This window comes from Nannobrachium achirus, assembly GCF_963921795.1.
Source record: "Nannobrachium achirus genome assembly, chromosome: 5".
Taxonomy (NCBI): Eukaryota; Metazoa; Chordata; class Actinopteri; order Myctophiformes; family Myctophidae; genus Nannobrachium; species Nannobrachium achirus.
The window spans coordinates 707,912-725,708 of record NC_137814.1 but is presented as its reverse complement, the minus strand read 5'-3'; the positions used below and the strand labels follow the sequence as shown (position 1 = coordinate 725,708).

General features: G+C 45.1%; 1 protein-coding gene across 1 annotated transcript in view; it reads left to right on the top strand.

Annotated features, from left to right (window-relative positions):
• Positions 1 to 17,797, top strand: part of dnah9l (dynein, axonemal, heavy polypeptide 9 like) — a gene marked incomplete at both ends in the record, with an annotated part of 263,680 nt that overhangs the window by 150,215 nt on the left and 95,668 nt on the right. The window contains 7 exons of the mRNA XM_080727109.1: positions 459 to 653; positions 6,020 to 6,097; positions 7,009 to 7,141; positions 8,149 to 8,276; positions 8,901 to 9,049; positions 11,470 to 11,620; positions 16,776 to 16,907. Of these exons, the coding sequence (XP_080583235.1) occupies positions 459 to 653; positions 6,020 to 6,097; positions 7,009 to 7,141; positions 8,149 to 8,276; positions 8,901 to 9,049; positions 11,470 to 11,620; positions 16,776 to 16,907 (966 nt within the window). The remainder of the gene's footprint in view (positions 1 to 458; positions 654 to 6,019; positions 6,098 to 7,008; positions 7,142 to 8,148; positions 8,277 to 8,900; positions 9,050 to 11,469; positions 11,621 to 16,775; positions 16,908 to 17,797) is intronic.

Here is a 17,797-nt window from a genome sequence, read left to right as displayed (position 1 = left end):
ACAGGGCTTCCCAAACTTTTTTGTCTCAGGGCACCCCATGCATATTTTTTTTTAATCCGAGATCTATTGTGTGCTTGTAGATCGGCTGTTTTCACTAGTTTTGTGCGACAGTCTTGTACGATGAAGCAGGGCTTTGCTTTACCAAAAGATGTACACATTTGAAACTTGGAGATACAAGGTTTCTGCCCGACAGTGACGATATTTTAGTGATTATGTTGCGAGGAAAACGTTGAGATAATAGCCATTTTGGTTAGAACTGACTGAAAATAACTTTGTACTTCAAGTTTAAAATGATACTAAATATTCTTTCAAGTGTAATAAATTCCAAATATGATCAAATGATCTCGCGGCGCCCCTGGACTGCCGTCGCGGCACCCCAGGGTGCCCCGTCACCCCAGGGTGCCCCGTCACCCACTTTGAAAACCCCTGGTCTATCAGTGTGTATTTTATTGTTCCAGGTGTTGATGCGTGCTCTGAGGGACTTCAACCTCCCTAAGATCGTGACCAGTGACGTCCCCATCTTCCTGGGTCTCATCAGTGACTTGTTCCCTCAGCTGGACGTCCCCAGGAAGAGAGACCCCGACATGGAGAACGCCGTGCGCACGTCTGTGAGCGAGCTGCACCTGCAGCCCGAGGAGAACTTTATTCTGAAGGTACGGAAGGAGTTTATTCTGAAGGTACAAATGAAGCGTCAGCGTTAGTTTATGCAGGACATGGGAGTCAAGTTGCTGCTCAGCTGTAGTCAGATGTTCTCATACCTCATTAACATATCTGCTGGTCATTATGTCACATGACTGCCATACTCCAATCAAAGCTCTCAATCAGTAGGGAAGTCTCCTTTAAATACGGCTTGCTTCTCTACCTATGCTTGGTTCCGGAGCTTCAGAATCATTTGCTGCTTGCTGCCTCCTCCACCCCAGCCCCCATCTATTTGCACCATCAGTCTGGCTAAGCTCAAATACTTGTGATTGTCTGATTAAGTTACATGTCAATGTGGTTAAGCTCAGGTACTGTGATCTTGACTAAGTTTCATGTCAATGTGGTTAAGCTCAGGTACTGTGATCTTGACTAAGTTTCATGTCAATGTGGTTAAGCTCAGGTACTGTGATCTTGACTAAGTTTCATGTCAATGTGGTTAAGCTCAATTCTGTGATTTTTGACTAAGTTTCATGTCAATGTTGTAACCCTTCCATAGCCGCAGGGAGCCCCTTAAAAAACCCTGAACAGAGGTACTGCCGCTCAGTCTTCTATTTATTTATAAACATGTTTTAAAAAAGCAATGCACCAAATGATAACAGCACGTATTGGAGCGCTCGGTGCGAGCGAGCGATACGTGTACACAGTACGATTTGGGGCCGGGGACTTACATTCATGGTGCAGTAGGCTGAGTACCTCCATTCATTTGCGTGGAGCCAAACGGGGGAAACAGCGATAAAAAACAGCGCCCAAAAGTACATTACGTCCTCTATCCACGCACAGCGATCTAAACACATGTAATCCACTCATTGTGAAGCCTTGATTTCGTCTTTCGTCTGATCGAAAAAGACTCAGAGACACGCTGGGCAAACGGCTGCAGCCAGCATAGAATGACACGTAATGGCGCCTATGCATTTCTCCTGGCTCAGTTGCAGATGACGTCACATGATCGGTTCAACATTAACCCCTCACACGGAGCCTCAGAGAGACAGAGAATGACCCGCAACCGTTTTTTTTTCTTTTAAATTATCATTCATTTCATTTTTAATGACCTAGTACGATAAAAGACGAGCGGCTAATTGAGCCGACCGGACAAGTACGGGCAAGTACGGCCGGCTTTAAGCTCAATACTGTGATTTTGACTATGTTACAAATCATGGTTATTGCTATTATTCTGCTATTGTATCCCTATGGGGGGTAAGCATTGCTTTGCGTTCCCTGGTTTTGCATAGCATGCTCAGAAAAGCTTGCACAAAATTCAGGGAACATCTCCGAACGCGGAGCCCTTCAAACGCCAAGATTAACTGTATTCCATTTATGTAATAAATGGTTAAATCTTCTTGAGCCTGCGGAAGTTATTTTATATATGGAAGGTAGGATGTGGTGTTTCCATCTTCCCTGGTTAATTCATTCACACTCCCACAGAGCAGTCTGTCACCTCATGTTCATTCTCATTGGCTACAAGCTCACTCTCACACGCCCTCTTACCCACAATGCATCTCAAGCAGTCTATTTAAGCAGCTTCCTTCATTCGAGGTGTTTAGCTGTTACTACTGGTTGTGCAGCTGTAAGGGTTAAAACATCCCTCCACCTCCCCGTCCTCCTCCCTGTGAAATGTATTTATTGCGACCGTAGGGAGCTACTTACTGTAGAAACCTCCACGGGCTGTCTGTGAGTGAGTGAGTGAGTCCGTCACACTTTTGCCCTGCTCATATCTCCACAACCGTTGCCCCCATCCATGTCAAATTTTGCACACACACTCCTTGACTGCCAAACTACAACCTCCAAGGACCCCCGGAGCCCCAGGGACCCCCAGGTCCCTGGGGGACCCCCAGATGTAAAAAATGACCAAATGTGCTCACACGTCACACGTCACACTTTTTCCCTGCTTATATCTCCGCACCCGTTGACCCGATCCATGCCAGATTTTACACACACACTCCTTGCCTGCCAAACTGCTCACGGGGAATTCCCGGGGACCACCGACTCCTGGTGCTCCAGAACGGATGCAAAAGTGGTGGCGCCCCCAGTGGAGGACCCCCTGCCACTGCAGCGCACATAAAATGCCGTAACTCGGGCTAGGAGCGTCCGGGAGAGCCGGGGCCGGTACCTATTCGTCCGCCAAGGCAACGCGGAGACCCCACCCCTCATTTCTCACATGGCCCTATTCTAGCGCCACCTTCAGGCCGATTTTTAAAACACATTTTTGGACACTGCTCCTACAGTTTTTGCCCTAAAATCACGAATATCACTACACAGCATGTCTACACTCATGTCATCAACATGGATCAGGAAGATTTTGGAAAAACACATTTTTGCCCTATTTGTGGAGATAAGCCACCTACGGTCGCTTATCTCCCGATTAGGGAGTCTTACTGGTTGCGACCGTAGGTCGCATTTACTACCAAAACCTCCACCGGCTGTCCGTGGGTGAGTGAGTCAGTCCGTCCGTTACACTTTTGCCCTGCTCATATCTCCACAACCGTTGCCCCCATCCATGCCAAATTTTGCACACACACTCCTTGACTGCCAAACTACAACCTCCAAGGACCCCCAGGGCCCCAGGGACCCCCAGGTCCCTGGGGGACCCCCAGATGTAAAAAATGACCAAATGTGCTCACACGTCACACGTCACACTTTTTCCCTGCTTATATCTCCGCACCCGTTGACCCGATCCATGCCAGATTTTACACACACACTCCTTGCCTGCCAAACTACAACCTCCAAGGACCCCCGGAGCCCCAGGGACCCCCAGGTCCCTGGGGGACCCCCAGATGTAAAAAATTACCAAATGTGCAAAAATGACCCAAATGACCACCCCAACGGGGCTGCTCACGGGGAATTCCCGGGGACCACCGACTCCTGGTGCTCCAGAACGGATGCAAAAGTGGTGGCGCCCCCAGTGGAGGACCCCCTGCCACTGCAGCGGACATAAAATGCCGTAACTCGGGCTAGGAGCGTCCGGGAGAGCCGGGGCCGGTACCTATTCGTCCGATAAGGCAACGCGGAGACCCCACCCCTCATTTCTCACATGGCCCTATTCTAGCGCCACCTTCAGGCCGATTTTTAAAACACATTTTTGGACACTGCTCCTACAGTTTTTGCCCTAAAATCACGAATATCACTACACAGCATTTCTACACTCATGTCATCAACATGGATCAGGAAGATTTTGGAAAAACACATTTTTGCCCTATTTGTGGAGATAAGCCACCTACGGTCGCTTATCTCCCGATTAGGGAGTCTTACTGGTTGCGACCGTAGGTCGCATTTACTACCAAAACCTCCACCGGCTGTCCGTGGGTGAGTGAGTCAGTCCGTCCGTCACACTTTTGCCCTGCTCATATCTCCACAACCGTTGCCCCCATCCATGCCAAATTTTGCACACACACTCCTTGACTGCCAAACTACAACCTCCAAGGACCCCCAGGGCCCCAGGGACCCCCAGGTCCCTGGGGGACCCCCAGATGTAAAAAATGACCAAATGTGCTCACACGTCACACGTCACACTTTTTCCCTGCTTATATCTCCGCACCCGTTGACCCGATCCATGCCAGATTTTACACACACACTCCTTGCCTGCCAAACTACAACCTCCAAGGACCCCCGGAGCCCCAGGGACCCCCAGGTCCCTGGGGGACCCCCAGATGTAAAAAATTACCAAATGTGCAAAAATGACCCAAATGACCACCCCAACGGGGCTGCTCACGGGGAATTCCCGGGGACCACCGACTCCTGGTGCTCCAGAACGGATGCAAAAGTGGTGGCGCCCCCAGTGGAGGACCCCCTGCCACTGCAGCGGACATAAAATGCCGTAACTCGGGCTAGGAGCGTCCGGGAGAGCCGGGGCCGGTACCTATTCGTCCGATAAGGCAACGCGGAGACCCCACCCCTCATTTCTCACATGGCCCTATTCTAGCGCCACCTTCAGGCCGATTTTTAAAACACATTTTTGGACACTGCTCCTACAGTTTTTGCCCTAAAATCACGAATATCACTACACAGCATTTCTACACTCATGTCATCAACATGGATCAGGAAGATTTTGGAAAAACACATTTTTGCCCTATTTGTGGAGATAAGCCACCTACGGTCGCTTATCTCCCGATTAGGGAGTCTTACTGGTTGCGACCGTAGGTCGCATTTACTACCAAAACCTCCACCGGCTGTCCGTGGGTGAGTGAGTCAGTCCGTCCATCACACTTTTGCCCTGCTCATAGCTCCACAACCGTTGCCCCCATCCATGCCAAATTTTGCACACACACTCCTTGACTGCCAAACTACAACCTCCAAGGACCCCCAGAGCCCCAGGGACCCCCAGGTCCCTGGGGGACCCCCAGATGTAAAAAATGACCAAATGTGCTCACATGTCACACGTCACACTTTTTCCCTGCTTATATCTCCGCACCCGTTGACCCGATCCATGCCAGATTTTACACACACACTCCTTGCCTGCCAAACTACAACCTCCAAGGACTGGGGGACCCCCAGATGTAAAAAATTACCAAATGTGCAAAAATGACCCAAATGACCACCCCAACGGGGCTGCTCACGGGGAATTCCCGGGGACCACCGACTCCTGGTGCTCCAGAACGGATGCAAAAGTGGTGGCGCCCCCAGTGGAGGACCCCCTGCCACTGCAGCGCACATAAAATGCCGTAACTCGGGCTAGGAGCGTCCGGGAGAGCCGGGGCCGGTACGTATTCGTCCGCCAAGGCAACGCGGAGACCCCACCCCTCATTTCTCACATGGCCCTATTCTAGCGCCACCTTCAGGCCGATTTTTAAAACACATTTTTGGACACTGCTCCTACAGTTTTTGCCCTAAAATCACGAATATCACTACACAGCATGTCTACACTCATGTCATCAACATGGATCAGGAAGATTTTGGAAAAACACATTTTTGCCCTATTTGTGGAGATAAGCCACCTACGGTCGCTTATCTCCCGATTAGGGAGTCTTACTGGTGTTAATAGGTATTGTTTACTAATTAAAATCAGGCAACTGAAGGTTCAATGTTTTGTGCATGTAATCTGTATATCATGCTTTGCTCTGGGGGGGTTTGTGATATCAGATTATGTCTCATGCTCGAGCAGATAGTCTGTTTCATCACAGCAGAGCTACACCGCCAAACTAAATGCAATATCATTGAAATAAATGATACGGTTAATCTAAAATGGTGTGGTTAATCCTTAGCTGAAGTATATAAAAGAAGTTTATTCTGAAGGTACGGTAGAACTTGGATAGAAGGTTCTAAAAGGCACTGCTCACTTCACACTGAGTTTGATTCTTTTCTGTTTTATTTTATGTTTTGTCTCCAGGTTGCTCAGTTGGAGGAGCTGCTGAACGTCAGGCATTCAGTGTTTGTAGTGGGAGGACCAGGAACGGGAAAGAGTCAGGTAACTATTTACTGTGTAACATCTATGAATAGAACGTTTTACTGTGTAACATCTTTGAACAGAACTATTTACTGTGTAACATCTATGAACAGAACTATTTACTGTGTAACATCTATGAACAGAACTATTTACTGTGTAACATCTATGAATAGAACTATTTACTGTGTAACATCTATGAATAGAACTATTTACTGTGTAACATCTATGAATAGAACTATTTACTGTGTAACATCTATGAATAGAACTATTTACTGTGTAACATCTATGAACAGAACTCTGTACTGTTTATCCGGAAGACCACAGATATAAGAAGATGGATGCCTCGTCCACCACTGCAATAGAGGGTATGCACGTCCACTGGGACCCGCCCCCCTAATCTAGACTGAGTGGCAAAACATTGAGCAGCTTGGAGCGTTGGAGTTTGGAAGTGCTCGTTGCAAATCACTCAACGGTCCTGCATACCACCTGTTTGTAATTTGCACATAATGCAGGATGTTGTGTTGTTGAAAACGAGCGCTTCCAAACTCTGACACTTGGAAAAATAAAAACCTGCACAGAATGTCTTGACATAAAGTAGCTCATAACATGCCTATGGTGGATTGTTATGAAACAAAAACTTTGCAGATAGAAAGAGGATAATTAAAGCTTTCTTTACAGCCGCAATGTTTGTGAGTTAACTTTGTTTAATACAATCAGTTAGGACTTTTCTGTTTGGATGTTTGGGCTGTCAATGGCAGAAATTAGTGTTTTGCCACTCAGTAGGCGTGTTCCCACATAACTTCCAGCAACCGTGATGTCACATGCATACCCTCTATTCATTGGAAGCGTATAACCTATGCTAACTATGCTACAGATCCTGTACTCTCTCTATAGGACATATGCTAACCTATGCTATGCTAACTATGCTACAGATCCTGAAGACGCTACACAGGACTTATGCTAACCTGAAGATGAAGCCAGTGTGGAACGACATCAACCCCAAAGCAGTGACCACCGATGAGCTGTTTGGTTTCCTGCATCCTGCAACCAGGGAGTGGAAGGACGGTGAGGTCAGGGAACCCCAGGGGGTCCTCAGAGTTACTGCAGGGGGTCAGGGGGTCCTCAGAGTTACTACAGGGGGTCTGGGACCCCCAGGGGGTCCTCAGAGTCACTACAGGGTCGGCATAGCTCAGGGGTAGAGAAACCGTTTATAAGAGCACGAAGGGTTCCCGAAGGTTTCCCAGTTCGAATCCGGGCTCCCCCTGAGTTAATAATGTCGAAGAGTCCTTGAGCAAGACTCTGAACCTCTAGTTGCTCCCGGTGAGCAGGTTGGTGCCTTGCATGGTTTCCTCCACCACCGGTGTATGAATGTGTGCGTGAATGGGTGAATGTAATGCACAATCTATGTAAAGCACCTTGGATAAAAGCGCTATATAAATGCACCATTTACCATTTACAGGGGGGAGACACATCTATGTGTAATAGGAACTTTGTTTTCACATAACCTCTTGAAACCTACTATCCCTAATTCCCAGGAGAACACCAGTTGTGAGCTTGTAGATCGGCTATTTTCGGCAGAGAGGTTTGGTGTAGAGGGGGAAAAAGAGCAGACCAAGTACAGAGTGAAAGGTCGAGTTTACCAAGCATCGAGAGTTTAAATGTCTGAAAATACACAGTGCTGTGAAACCAGTGACATCGTCTATAGACAGGTTTGGGTGTTTCAAACAAGATCTTTAGTGTTTCTAATCTGGCTTCTGTTTTGCACGCTAACTCCTGCCTCTGCATAGGAGAAACACTGTGGATGTACTTCTGTCTGTCTCTCTCTCTCTCTCTCTCTCTCTCTCTCTCTCTCTCTCTCTCTCTCTCTCTCTCTCTGGTCTATTGTAATGTCTCTCTCTCTCCTCTCTCTCTCTCTCTCTCTCTCTCTCTCTCTCTCTCTCTCTCTGGTCTATTGTTAATGTCTCTCTCTCTCTCTCTCTCTCTCTCTCTCTCTCTGGTCTATTGTTAATGTCTCTCTCTCTCTCTATCTCTCTCTCTCTCTGGTCTATTGTTAATGTCTCTCTCTCTCTCAGGTCTGTTCTCGTCCACCATGAGAGAACTAGCGTCTCTGTCTCATGACGGTCCAAAGTGGATGGTTCTGGACGGGGACATCGACCCCATGTGGATCGAATCTCTGAACACTGTAATGGACGACAATAAGGTCTGTCTGTCTGTCTGTCTGTCTGTCTGTCTGTCTGTCTGTCTGTCTGTCTGTCTGTCTGTCTGTCTGTCTGTCTGTCTGTCCAAGGGGGTTTCAAGGGGCTTTAATGACCCTCAAACCAATGGCATGACCTGAGGCCACAGTGGCCTTAATGCCCCAGCTGACTGTACCACTTTTCACCTCTCTTTCTTGTCAATATGTAGACAGTAGCCACTGAATCTTAACTCCCCCGAGTCCCCATCTTTAAACCAATCAATCCAGTGACTTTGATTGGTGCAGGGCTGAGCATGGATCATATTGTAAATCCCATTATTTATCTATTTCACTGCAGATTAGGTTATCATCCCTAACCCTTAGATTCAACAAATTCTTTCAATAGACTAAAATATTGTTTTATTTAAGGACCTTCCTGCCGTGGCATTTGGCTTTGTGCCCTAAAAAAATGGACAACACCAAAGGCCAAGTGGCCACGCCCCTAAAATGATGAAATTCCAGGCCTGGTCTCCCTGTATTGACTCTGTCTGTCCTCCATGTGTGTCTGTCTGTCCTCCATGTCTGTCTGTCTGTCTGTCTGTCTGTCTGTCTGTCTGTCTGTCTGTCCTCCATGTCTCTGTGTATCTCCAGGTTCTGACTCTGGCCAGTAATGAGAGGATCAGTCTGTCCTCCTCCATGCGTCTGCTGTTTGAGATCTCTCATCTCAGAGCTGCTACTCCAGCCACCGTGTCCCGAGCAGGAATCCTTTACGTCAACCCCCAGGACCTGGTCTGGAGCTCGTACGTTCACTATGTTTATAGACCTGGTCTGGAGCTCCTATGTTCACTATGTTTATACACCTGGTCTGGAGCTCGTATGTTCACTATGTTTATACACCTGGTCTGGAGCTCGTATGTTCACTATGTTTATACACCTGGTCTGGAGCTCGTATGTTCACTATGTTTATACACCTGGTCTGGAGCTCGTATGTTCACTATGTTTATACACCTGGTCTGGAGCTCGTATGTTCACTATGTTTATAGACCTGGTCTGGAGCTCGTATGTTCACTATGTTTATACACCTGGTCTGGAGCTCTATGTTCACTATGTTTATACACCTGGTCTGGAGCTCTATGTTCACTATGTTTATAGACCTGGTCTGGAGCTCGTATGTTCACTATGTTTATACACCTGGTCTGGAGCTCGTATGTTCACTATGTTTATAGACCTGGTCTGGAGCTCGTATGTTCACTATGTTTATAGACCTGGTCTGGAGCTCGTATGTTCACTATGTTTATACACCTGGTCTGGAGCTCGTATGTTCACTATGTTTATACACCTGGTCTGGAGCTCGTATGTTCACTATGTTTATACACCTGGTCTGGAGCTCGTAGGTTCACTATGTTTATAGACCTGGTCTGGAGCTCGTATGTTCACTATGTTTATAGACCTGGTCTGGAGCTCGTATGTTCACTATGTTTATAGACCTGGTCTGGAGCTCGTATGTTCACTATGTTTATACACCTGGTCTGGAGCTCTACGTTCACTATGTTTATACACCTGGTCTGGAGCTCTATGTTCACTATGTTTATACACCTGGTCTGGAGCTCGTATGTTCACTATGTTTATACACCTGGTCTGGAGCTTGTACATTCACTATGTTTTTAGACCTGGTCTGGAGCTTGTACATTCACTATGTTTTTAGACCTGGTCTGGAGCTCGTACATTCACTATGTTTTTAGACCTGGTCTGGAGCTCGTACATTCACTATGTTTATACACCTGGTCTGGAGCTCGTATGTTCACTATGTTTTTAGACCTGGTCTGGAGCTTGTATGTTCACTATGTTTTTAGACCTGGTCTGGAGCTCTATGTTCACTATGTTTATACACCTGGTCTGGAGCTCGTATGTTCACTATGTTTTTAGACCTGGTCTGGAGCTCGTATGTTCACTATGTTTTTAGACCTGGTCTGGAGCTCTATGTTCACTATGTTTATAGACCTGGTCTGGAGCTCGTATGTTCACTATGTTTATACACCTGGTCTGGAGCTCGTACATTCACTATGTTTTTAGACCTGGTCTGGAGCTCTATGTTCACTATGTTTATACACCTGGTCTGGAGCTCGTACATTCACTATGTTTATAGACCTGGTCTGGAGCTCGTACATTCACTATGTTTTTAGACCTGGTCTGGAGCTCGTATGTTCACTATGTTTATAGACCTGGTCTGGAGCTCGTATGTTCGCTATGTTTTTAGACCTGGTCTGGAGCTCGTATGTTCACTATGTTTATACACCTGGTCTGGAGCTCGTATGTTCACTATGTTTATACACCTGGTCTGGAGCTCTATGTTCACTATGTTTATACACCTGGTCTGGAGCTCTACGTTCACTATGTTTATACACCTGGTCTGGAGCTCTATGTTCACTATGTTTATACACCTGGTCTGGAGCTCTATGTTCACTATGTTTTTAAATGTAGATACCATAGATAGTTTTCACCCCATCCCGAGGAACTACAGTACTAACCGGTTCTAAGGTAAAGACAGGGACAACACACAACAAGTACAGGAAAGTGATATAGACGGCGTTGTGGGCTGGAGTCGGCTGAACAAGCTACAGCTCAACGTCTCCAAGAACAAGGAAATTGTCATGGACTTCCAGAGAACCCGGTCGAGTCATACAAGTTCCTGGGTGTGCAAATCGACCGGTCAGTAAACACAGACACAGAGTCCCTACATGAAGGGTCAGAGTGGGCTGTATTTCCTGGGGAGACTGGCCTGTTATAGCAAATATTGGACTTTTACTTATTGATCTACACAATATCTAGGGTTCCATGGTCTCTACACTGTTGATGGTAGCCAATTTGTCACTCCTTTGATGAGGAAATGGGGGACCAAAACCCTGCCTTACACCCCTGGCCTTGACACCTCTTATGTGCTTACTTCCTCAGCATTGAATGAATACTGTATGTAAAAAGGCCATGCCACACCCATTGTTTGTTAGCCATCGGGACCCCCTGGGTTTAGCTTGAGAGAAGGGTATAAAGACACTAAGAAATGAGAGGGGGGGAGGGAGAGGTGAAGGAATGTACCCTGGCCGTGGGCTGTGAGGGCAGACAAAGCTTGAGGCTTGTATTGTATATGCCGTATCATGGACTTGTTGCTATCGCCTCTAAATAAACGTGGACCTTTGTGTCCTTGGTTGCCCCTCCCCCTCAGGTACGTGACGAGCTGGATTGACACCCGTCACGCCCAATCAGAGCGAGCCAACCTGACCATCCTGTTCGACAAGTACGTTCCTTCCTGCATGGAGCAAGTTCGCTGCAACCTGAGGACCATCACTCCCATCCCAGAGACCAGTATGGTCCAGGTAATACCATCACTCCCATCCCAGAGACCAGTATGGTCCAGGTAATACCATCACTCCTATACCAGAGACCAGTATGGTCCAGGTAATACCATCACTCCCATACCAGAGACCAGTATGGTCCAGGTAATACCATTACACCTATACCAGAGACCAGTATGGTCCAGGTAATACCATTACACCCATACCAGAGACCAGTATGGTCCAGGTAATACCATCACTCCCATACCAGAGACCAGTATGGTCCAGGTAATACCATCACTCCTATACCAGAGACCAGTATGGTCCAGGTAATACCATTACACCTATACCAGAGACCAGTATGGTCCAGGTAATACCATCACTCCTATACCAGAGACCAGTATGGTCCAGGTAATACCATCACTCCCATACCAGAGACCAGTATGGTCCAGGTAATACCATCACTCCTATACCAGAGACCAGTATGGTCCAGGTAATACCATCACTCCCATCCCAGAGACCAGTATGGTCCAGGTAATACCATCACTCCCATCCCAGAGACCAGTATGGTCCAGGTAATACCATCACTCCCATCCCAGAGACCAGTATGGTCCAGGTAATACCATCACTCCCATACCAGAGACCAGTATGGTCCAGGTAATACCATCACTCCCATACCAGAGACCAGTATGGTCCAGGTAATACCATCACTCCCATACCAGAGACCAGTATGGTCCAGGTAATACCATCACTCCCATACCAGAGACCAGTATGGTCCAGGTAATACCATCACTCCCATACCAGAGACCAGTATGTCAGTATGGACCTCTAGACCACCACTAGTAGACCAGTGGTCCCCAAATTATTTTGTGGGGTCCCCAGATGATTAACTTAATATGCAACATTGTTTTCTCTCTCAACAGTAAACAAAACAACATAAAGGTTAAGTGTATAGTTAAGTGTATAGACTTTTAATACCTCTAAAATGGCAAATTAAACATTGGCCAAATTGTCAATGTTAGAGGCAGAAATTTTGAAAATATCGGATCTAAATGCTCACAACGCTCCGTGAGGCGTCAAATGGTCTTTGACAGGGACGTGTGTCTTGTGACATGGCCGTATACCAGGCTGGTTTACAACGTCTTACTGTTGAGAGTAGAGAATCCTGTTCTCCAGCATGGGTTGTGACGAGTTGTCTAACGTGGTTGTTTGTCCGCTGTTCTTTGTATGAAATATGGATCATCCTTCTGAAGCACTTGGTTTCAAAGGATTGTATCCTGTGCTCGGTGTCCACTGTGTGCTAAGACTGATGGGTATTTTCCCCATGTAATTAATACAAGAATAAATACAGTTTCCCAAAAAGATTAAATTCACTCCCACACAAGAAAGGAGACCACACCAGTGTAATGTCTGTTTTCTCGTATATTAAATCAACCAGCTTACACAATTGTAATGTCCAGTGGTACAATAAACATGTTTCTCCTCTGTTCTCTTTTCTCTCGTTTCTCTTCTGAATACAAAGCATAATTTCACAATTTCAAAGACACATGGAAATAGACATTAGTTCATTGCCTGATTGGACAGTTAAAAACATAACAATGCATCAGTAGATCTTGTGTCGTGGGCTCAGCATGTTTTGGTTTCTCGTTATCCAGTGTCCTGGGACAGAATGACATTTCTCTGGTCATCCTCTTTGTACAGACCTGCAGTGGGCACATCTCATCACATGTTAGTTAGTTAGTTAGTTAGTTAGTTAGTTAGTTAGTTAGTTAGTTAGTTGTTAGTTAGTTAGTTAGTTAGTTAGTTAGTTAGTTGTTAGTTAGTTAGTTGTTAGTTAGTTAGTTAGTTAGTTAGTTAGTTAGTTAGTTAGTTGTTAGTTAGTTAGTTAGTTAGTTAGTTAGTTGTTAGTTAGTTAGTTAGTTGTTAGTTAGTTAGTTAGTTAGTTAGTTAGTTAGTTAGTTAGTTAGTTAGTTGTTAGTTAGTTAGTTAGTTAGTTAGTTAGTTAGTTAGTTAGTTGTTAGTTAGTTAGTTAGTTAGTTAGTTAGTTGTTAGTTAGTTAGTTAGTTGTTAGTTAGTTAGTTAGTTAGTTAGTTAGTTAGTTAGTTAGTTAGTTAGTTGTTAGTTAGTTAGTTAGTTAGTTAGTTAGTTAGTTAGTTAGTTAGTTAGTTAGTTGTTAGTTAGTTAGTTAGTTAGTTAGTTAGTTAGTTGTTAGTTAGTTAGTTAGTTAGTTAGTTAGTTGTTAGTTAGTTAGTTAGTTGTTAGTTAGTTAGTTAGTTAGTTAGTTAGTTAGTTGTTAGTTAGTTAGTTAGTTAGTTAGTTAGTTAGTTAGTTAGTTAGTTAGTTAGTTAGTTGTTAGTTAGTTGTTAGTTAGTTAGTTAGTTAGTTAGTTAGTTAGTTAGTTAGTTAGTTAGTTAGTTAGTTAGTTAGTTAGTTGTTCCAGACACTGTAACATGAAGTTGGTGTTTTAAATATAATTGATAAATGTAATTTATACCAACAAAGACAATAACTAGACCAGAGATCAGTATGATCCATATTGTCAAATCCTCTGATCTGATTGAACGCCTCTGCATCGTCCAATCAGATGCTGTTGTTTCTGTGTGTTGTCCAATCTAGTCGGGGGCGTTCTATCAGTTTAATCAGTCTAAAAGCGCCACATTTTACACAGATGTAGCTCAGGGCATGCTCTAATGATATAGCTAGGGCGCCCGAGTCGGCGACCTTCAGGGTCGCCACAGCGGCCAGATCAAGTTGGGCTCCCATCGACTTTCTATATAGGAGGAAAATAACTAGAAAAACATTTTTTTTTCTGGGTATTTAAGTAGGATGTGAGGGGTCTAACTAGGGGTTTGTCATGATGCTGAATCCATTGCAAGCATTTGTTTTGCACAAAAAACATTCCTTGGGCTAGAAATTGCCTCAGAAAACGATACATGTATGGGTGAGCATTAGGGTTTAATATTTTCCCGAATTTAGCTCATTTTAAAAACCGGGATTTTTCGGAGCTTCTCCCGGGCTCCCCGGTATTTCCCGTCAATAATAATAATAATTAATAATGTTTAATAACCATGGAACGGCCTTGGCTTTAGGTGACAGTACCCCTTTAACCAACCAGGGGGCGACATTGCGTAGCCTATCGACTGAATTTCCACGTGTCACTGAAAATAGATGATCTGCAAGCTCACAACACGTCGTAGATTAGACGCTATGTGAGCTTGCAGATCGGCTATTGTCACTGTCAGCATGACACTCGCAGGACAAACTATAATCAAGCTAATGGGAGATGCCGTTGGACGTGCTGTCGCGCACAACTCTTCACAACGCAACGCTTCAATGTTCCTCAATGGCTCATTATAAAGCATTGCATTACTTACACAATCGGATATATTTGGGGGGATAATAACGCTTGCAAGATCATTCTTCATAGTTCACCCCAAGAAAGCAAGGTAGACCACAAATGTAGACCTATTACTTACAGTACAGCAGTTGGATTATAACAACAGACTTGTTTTCCATAATTTTGCTAATTCTGCTGCTGGAAAACATCACGTTATAAATAGGCTAAGCATACAGGTGGTCTCTCTGTAATGGTAAAGGGACTGTTGGAAGTGGAACGCTGTATAATTTCGGTGCCACGCCACGTTAGATTTAATCAATTAAGTTTATTTAGTAGGCGGTAGGCCTATTGTATGGGACGTGGCTTTTTAGAATTCCACTGCATCTGACCGCCGCCCTCCCGTGATATCATATCAACAGCCAAACTAAATGTCCATTATAGTCAAGTATATTTATTATGTCCCAAACTGGGCAATTCATCATGTTACAGCAAATAAAGAAGCCCCCCCCCCTCGTTCTCGAGATTGCGCGCTGCGCAGCGGCTGCGCTCATCAAAGAGGCAGTGCAAATCAGAGAGAGATTAATTTTTGGTTGGATTATTGTAGGCATATTGACGTTCTGATTCATTCTGATATATATTTTTCCTGTTAAAAAAGGAGGCGAGGATATGTGGCAAGCAGCCAATTGCCCACGCACTGTAGTAGGCCTTTCTAGTAATAATTAGTAGCCTAATTTATATAAGAAAAAGACAATCTTCGGGATGACGGTTCCCGAAGCCAATAACCGGGAGGGAAATTAGGTGCGCTCAGGCCGGGAGTCCCGGGATCCCGGTTCCCGGCATTAAACCCTAGTGAGCATTCATGTTAGTCGGAGGCCTTAGGGTTTTTTTTTTCTCGTGCTAATCAGTCGAAAAGCGCCAAATTTTGCACAGATGTAGCTCAGGGCATGCTCTAATGATTTAGCTAGGGCGCCCGAGTCGGCGACCTTCGGGGTCGCCACAGCTCCAGAAAACACCCACAAAACTCTCGTTCGTTCGTTCGTGTAGGACTACACAGGCAATTGAGACATCAGCCAAGAAGAGGTATCGTCATCCAGTTCAATTAGGCCACTGACTCCATGTGGTGATTTGAAGATTGGGCATTCGTCAATGATGTGTTCAACAGTCTGTGGTATTACGCATTCACAGAGGTCAGTGGCAGACACTCCAATCATGTGCAGATAGTATTCGGTCTTAGCTACTCCAGAGCGAAGTCTGTTGAGATTGACCCAGGCATTTCTTGGTAAGTCGCACCCAGGAGGATTGGTTGAAGGAGAGTTGATGAACTTCCTCAACGTAGATGTTGACTTAGACCACTGTTTGTTCCAGTGGTCAAGGGTCCATCCAGGGTGTGGAGGGCTCGTGGTAAGGAGTCTCCTAGCTTCGGTGGAAAAGTGTCTGCGTTTGACAAAACTCTGAAACGTGATGACTCATCACTTTTCATCACTAAACCATCGTTTTCTGTGGCCATTTGTAGCCCAAGGAATGTTTTTTTGTGCAAAACAAATGCTTGCAATGGATTCAGCATCATGACAAACCCCTAGTTAGACCCCTCACATCCTACTTAAATACCCAGAAAAAAAGTGTTTTTCTGGGTATTTTCCTCCTGTATTGAAAGTCGATGGGAGCCCAACTTGATCTGGCCGCTGTGGCGACCCCGAATGACGCAGACTCGGGCGCCCTAGCTAAATCATTAGAGCATACCTGGGCTACACCTGTGCAAAATTTGGAGCTTTTAGACTAATTAGCACGAAATTACCATGTAATCTCCCTAACGCCCCCGACTAATCAGACTCTCTGTTGTCTCCCTCATGGTCCAATCAGACTCTGTGCTGCTTGCTGGACTGTCTGCTAACAGAAGACAACACCCCAGCAGATTCTCCCAGAGAGGTCTATGAGATCTACTTTGTCTTCTCCTGCGTCTGGGCCTTCGGGGGGGCGCTGTTCCAAGACCATGTGAGCTCCTGATTGGTTGATTGATTGATTGATTGATTGATTGATTGATTGATTGATTGATTGAATACTGCATCAACCCATTAAGATGGGAAATCATCTTGTGTCATTTTAGATTTTAGCCTTGGCTGTTATAGTAGGGCGGGTCATACTTTTTTTATTTTGGAAATCCAAACGTGTTGGGTGTCCATTTTGTGTGTTTTTTGATGGAGAATTCAAATATGACATTATTTTTGTGATAGGACAACTCTAAGCTACATCAATTTGCATTTTTACATTGTTAATTGTACCCGTTCTATCTCATTTATAAGATAGAAAAATCCAAATGAAATCTTAACATGTGGGGTGTCTAAGTTATGTGTTTCTTTATGGGGAATTCAAATATGTAATTCTTTTTTGGATAGAATAACTCTAACCTACATCATTTTGTACTTAAAAAAGGGAGAAATGTGCGATTTTTACCGCTTTTTAGGATATTATTATAAGACACAAGGGAAATGTTTTATAATGACAAAGCCAAATCAAATGTACCTATTTATTAACCATTTAAGTGCATAACAGTGAATACACTTATGGATATCAAATATCACTTCCAGAATGTTGCTAAGTTGAACAAGTCCTGCTTTGACTCAGCCTTGGACATCAGCCTCCTGCTGGTATCCTGATCCCTGATACCTCCATCCCTCTTTTCCTGGGAGAAGTAAAGTATTGGAGGAAGCTTCAGTCACCATTTTGACAACCCTCTCAATACTTTGGGTGTGGCATGTTGGCCAGTGAGGTACCTCCATGGGGGTGTTGATAACGTTATTCAACTCTGAGGTGTTTATTGTACAGGTGCGAGGTGGCTCTGCACATCTTCTGACTAGCTAATCATTTCAGCAATGCTGGAAGCA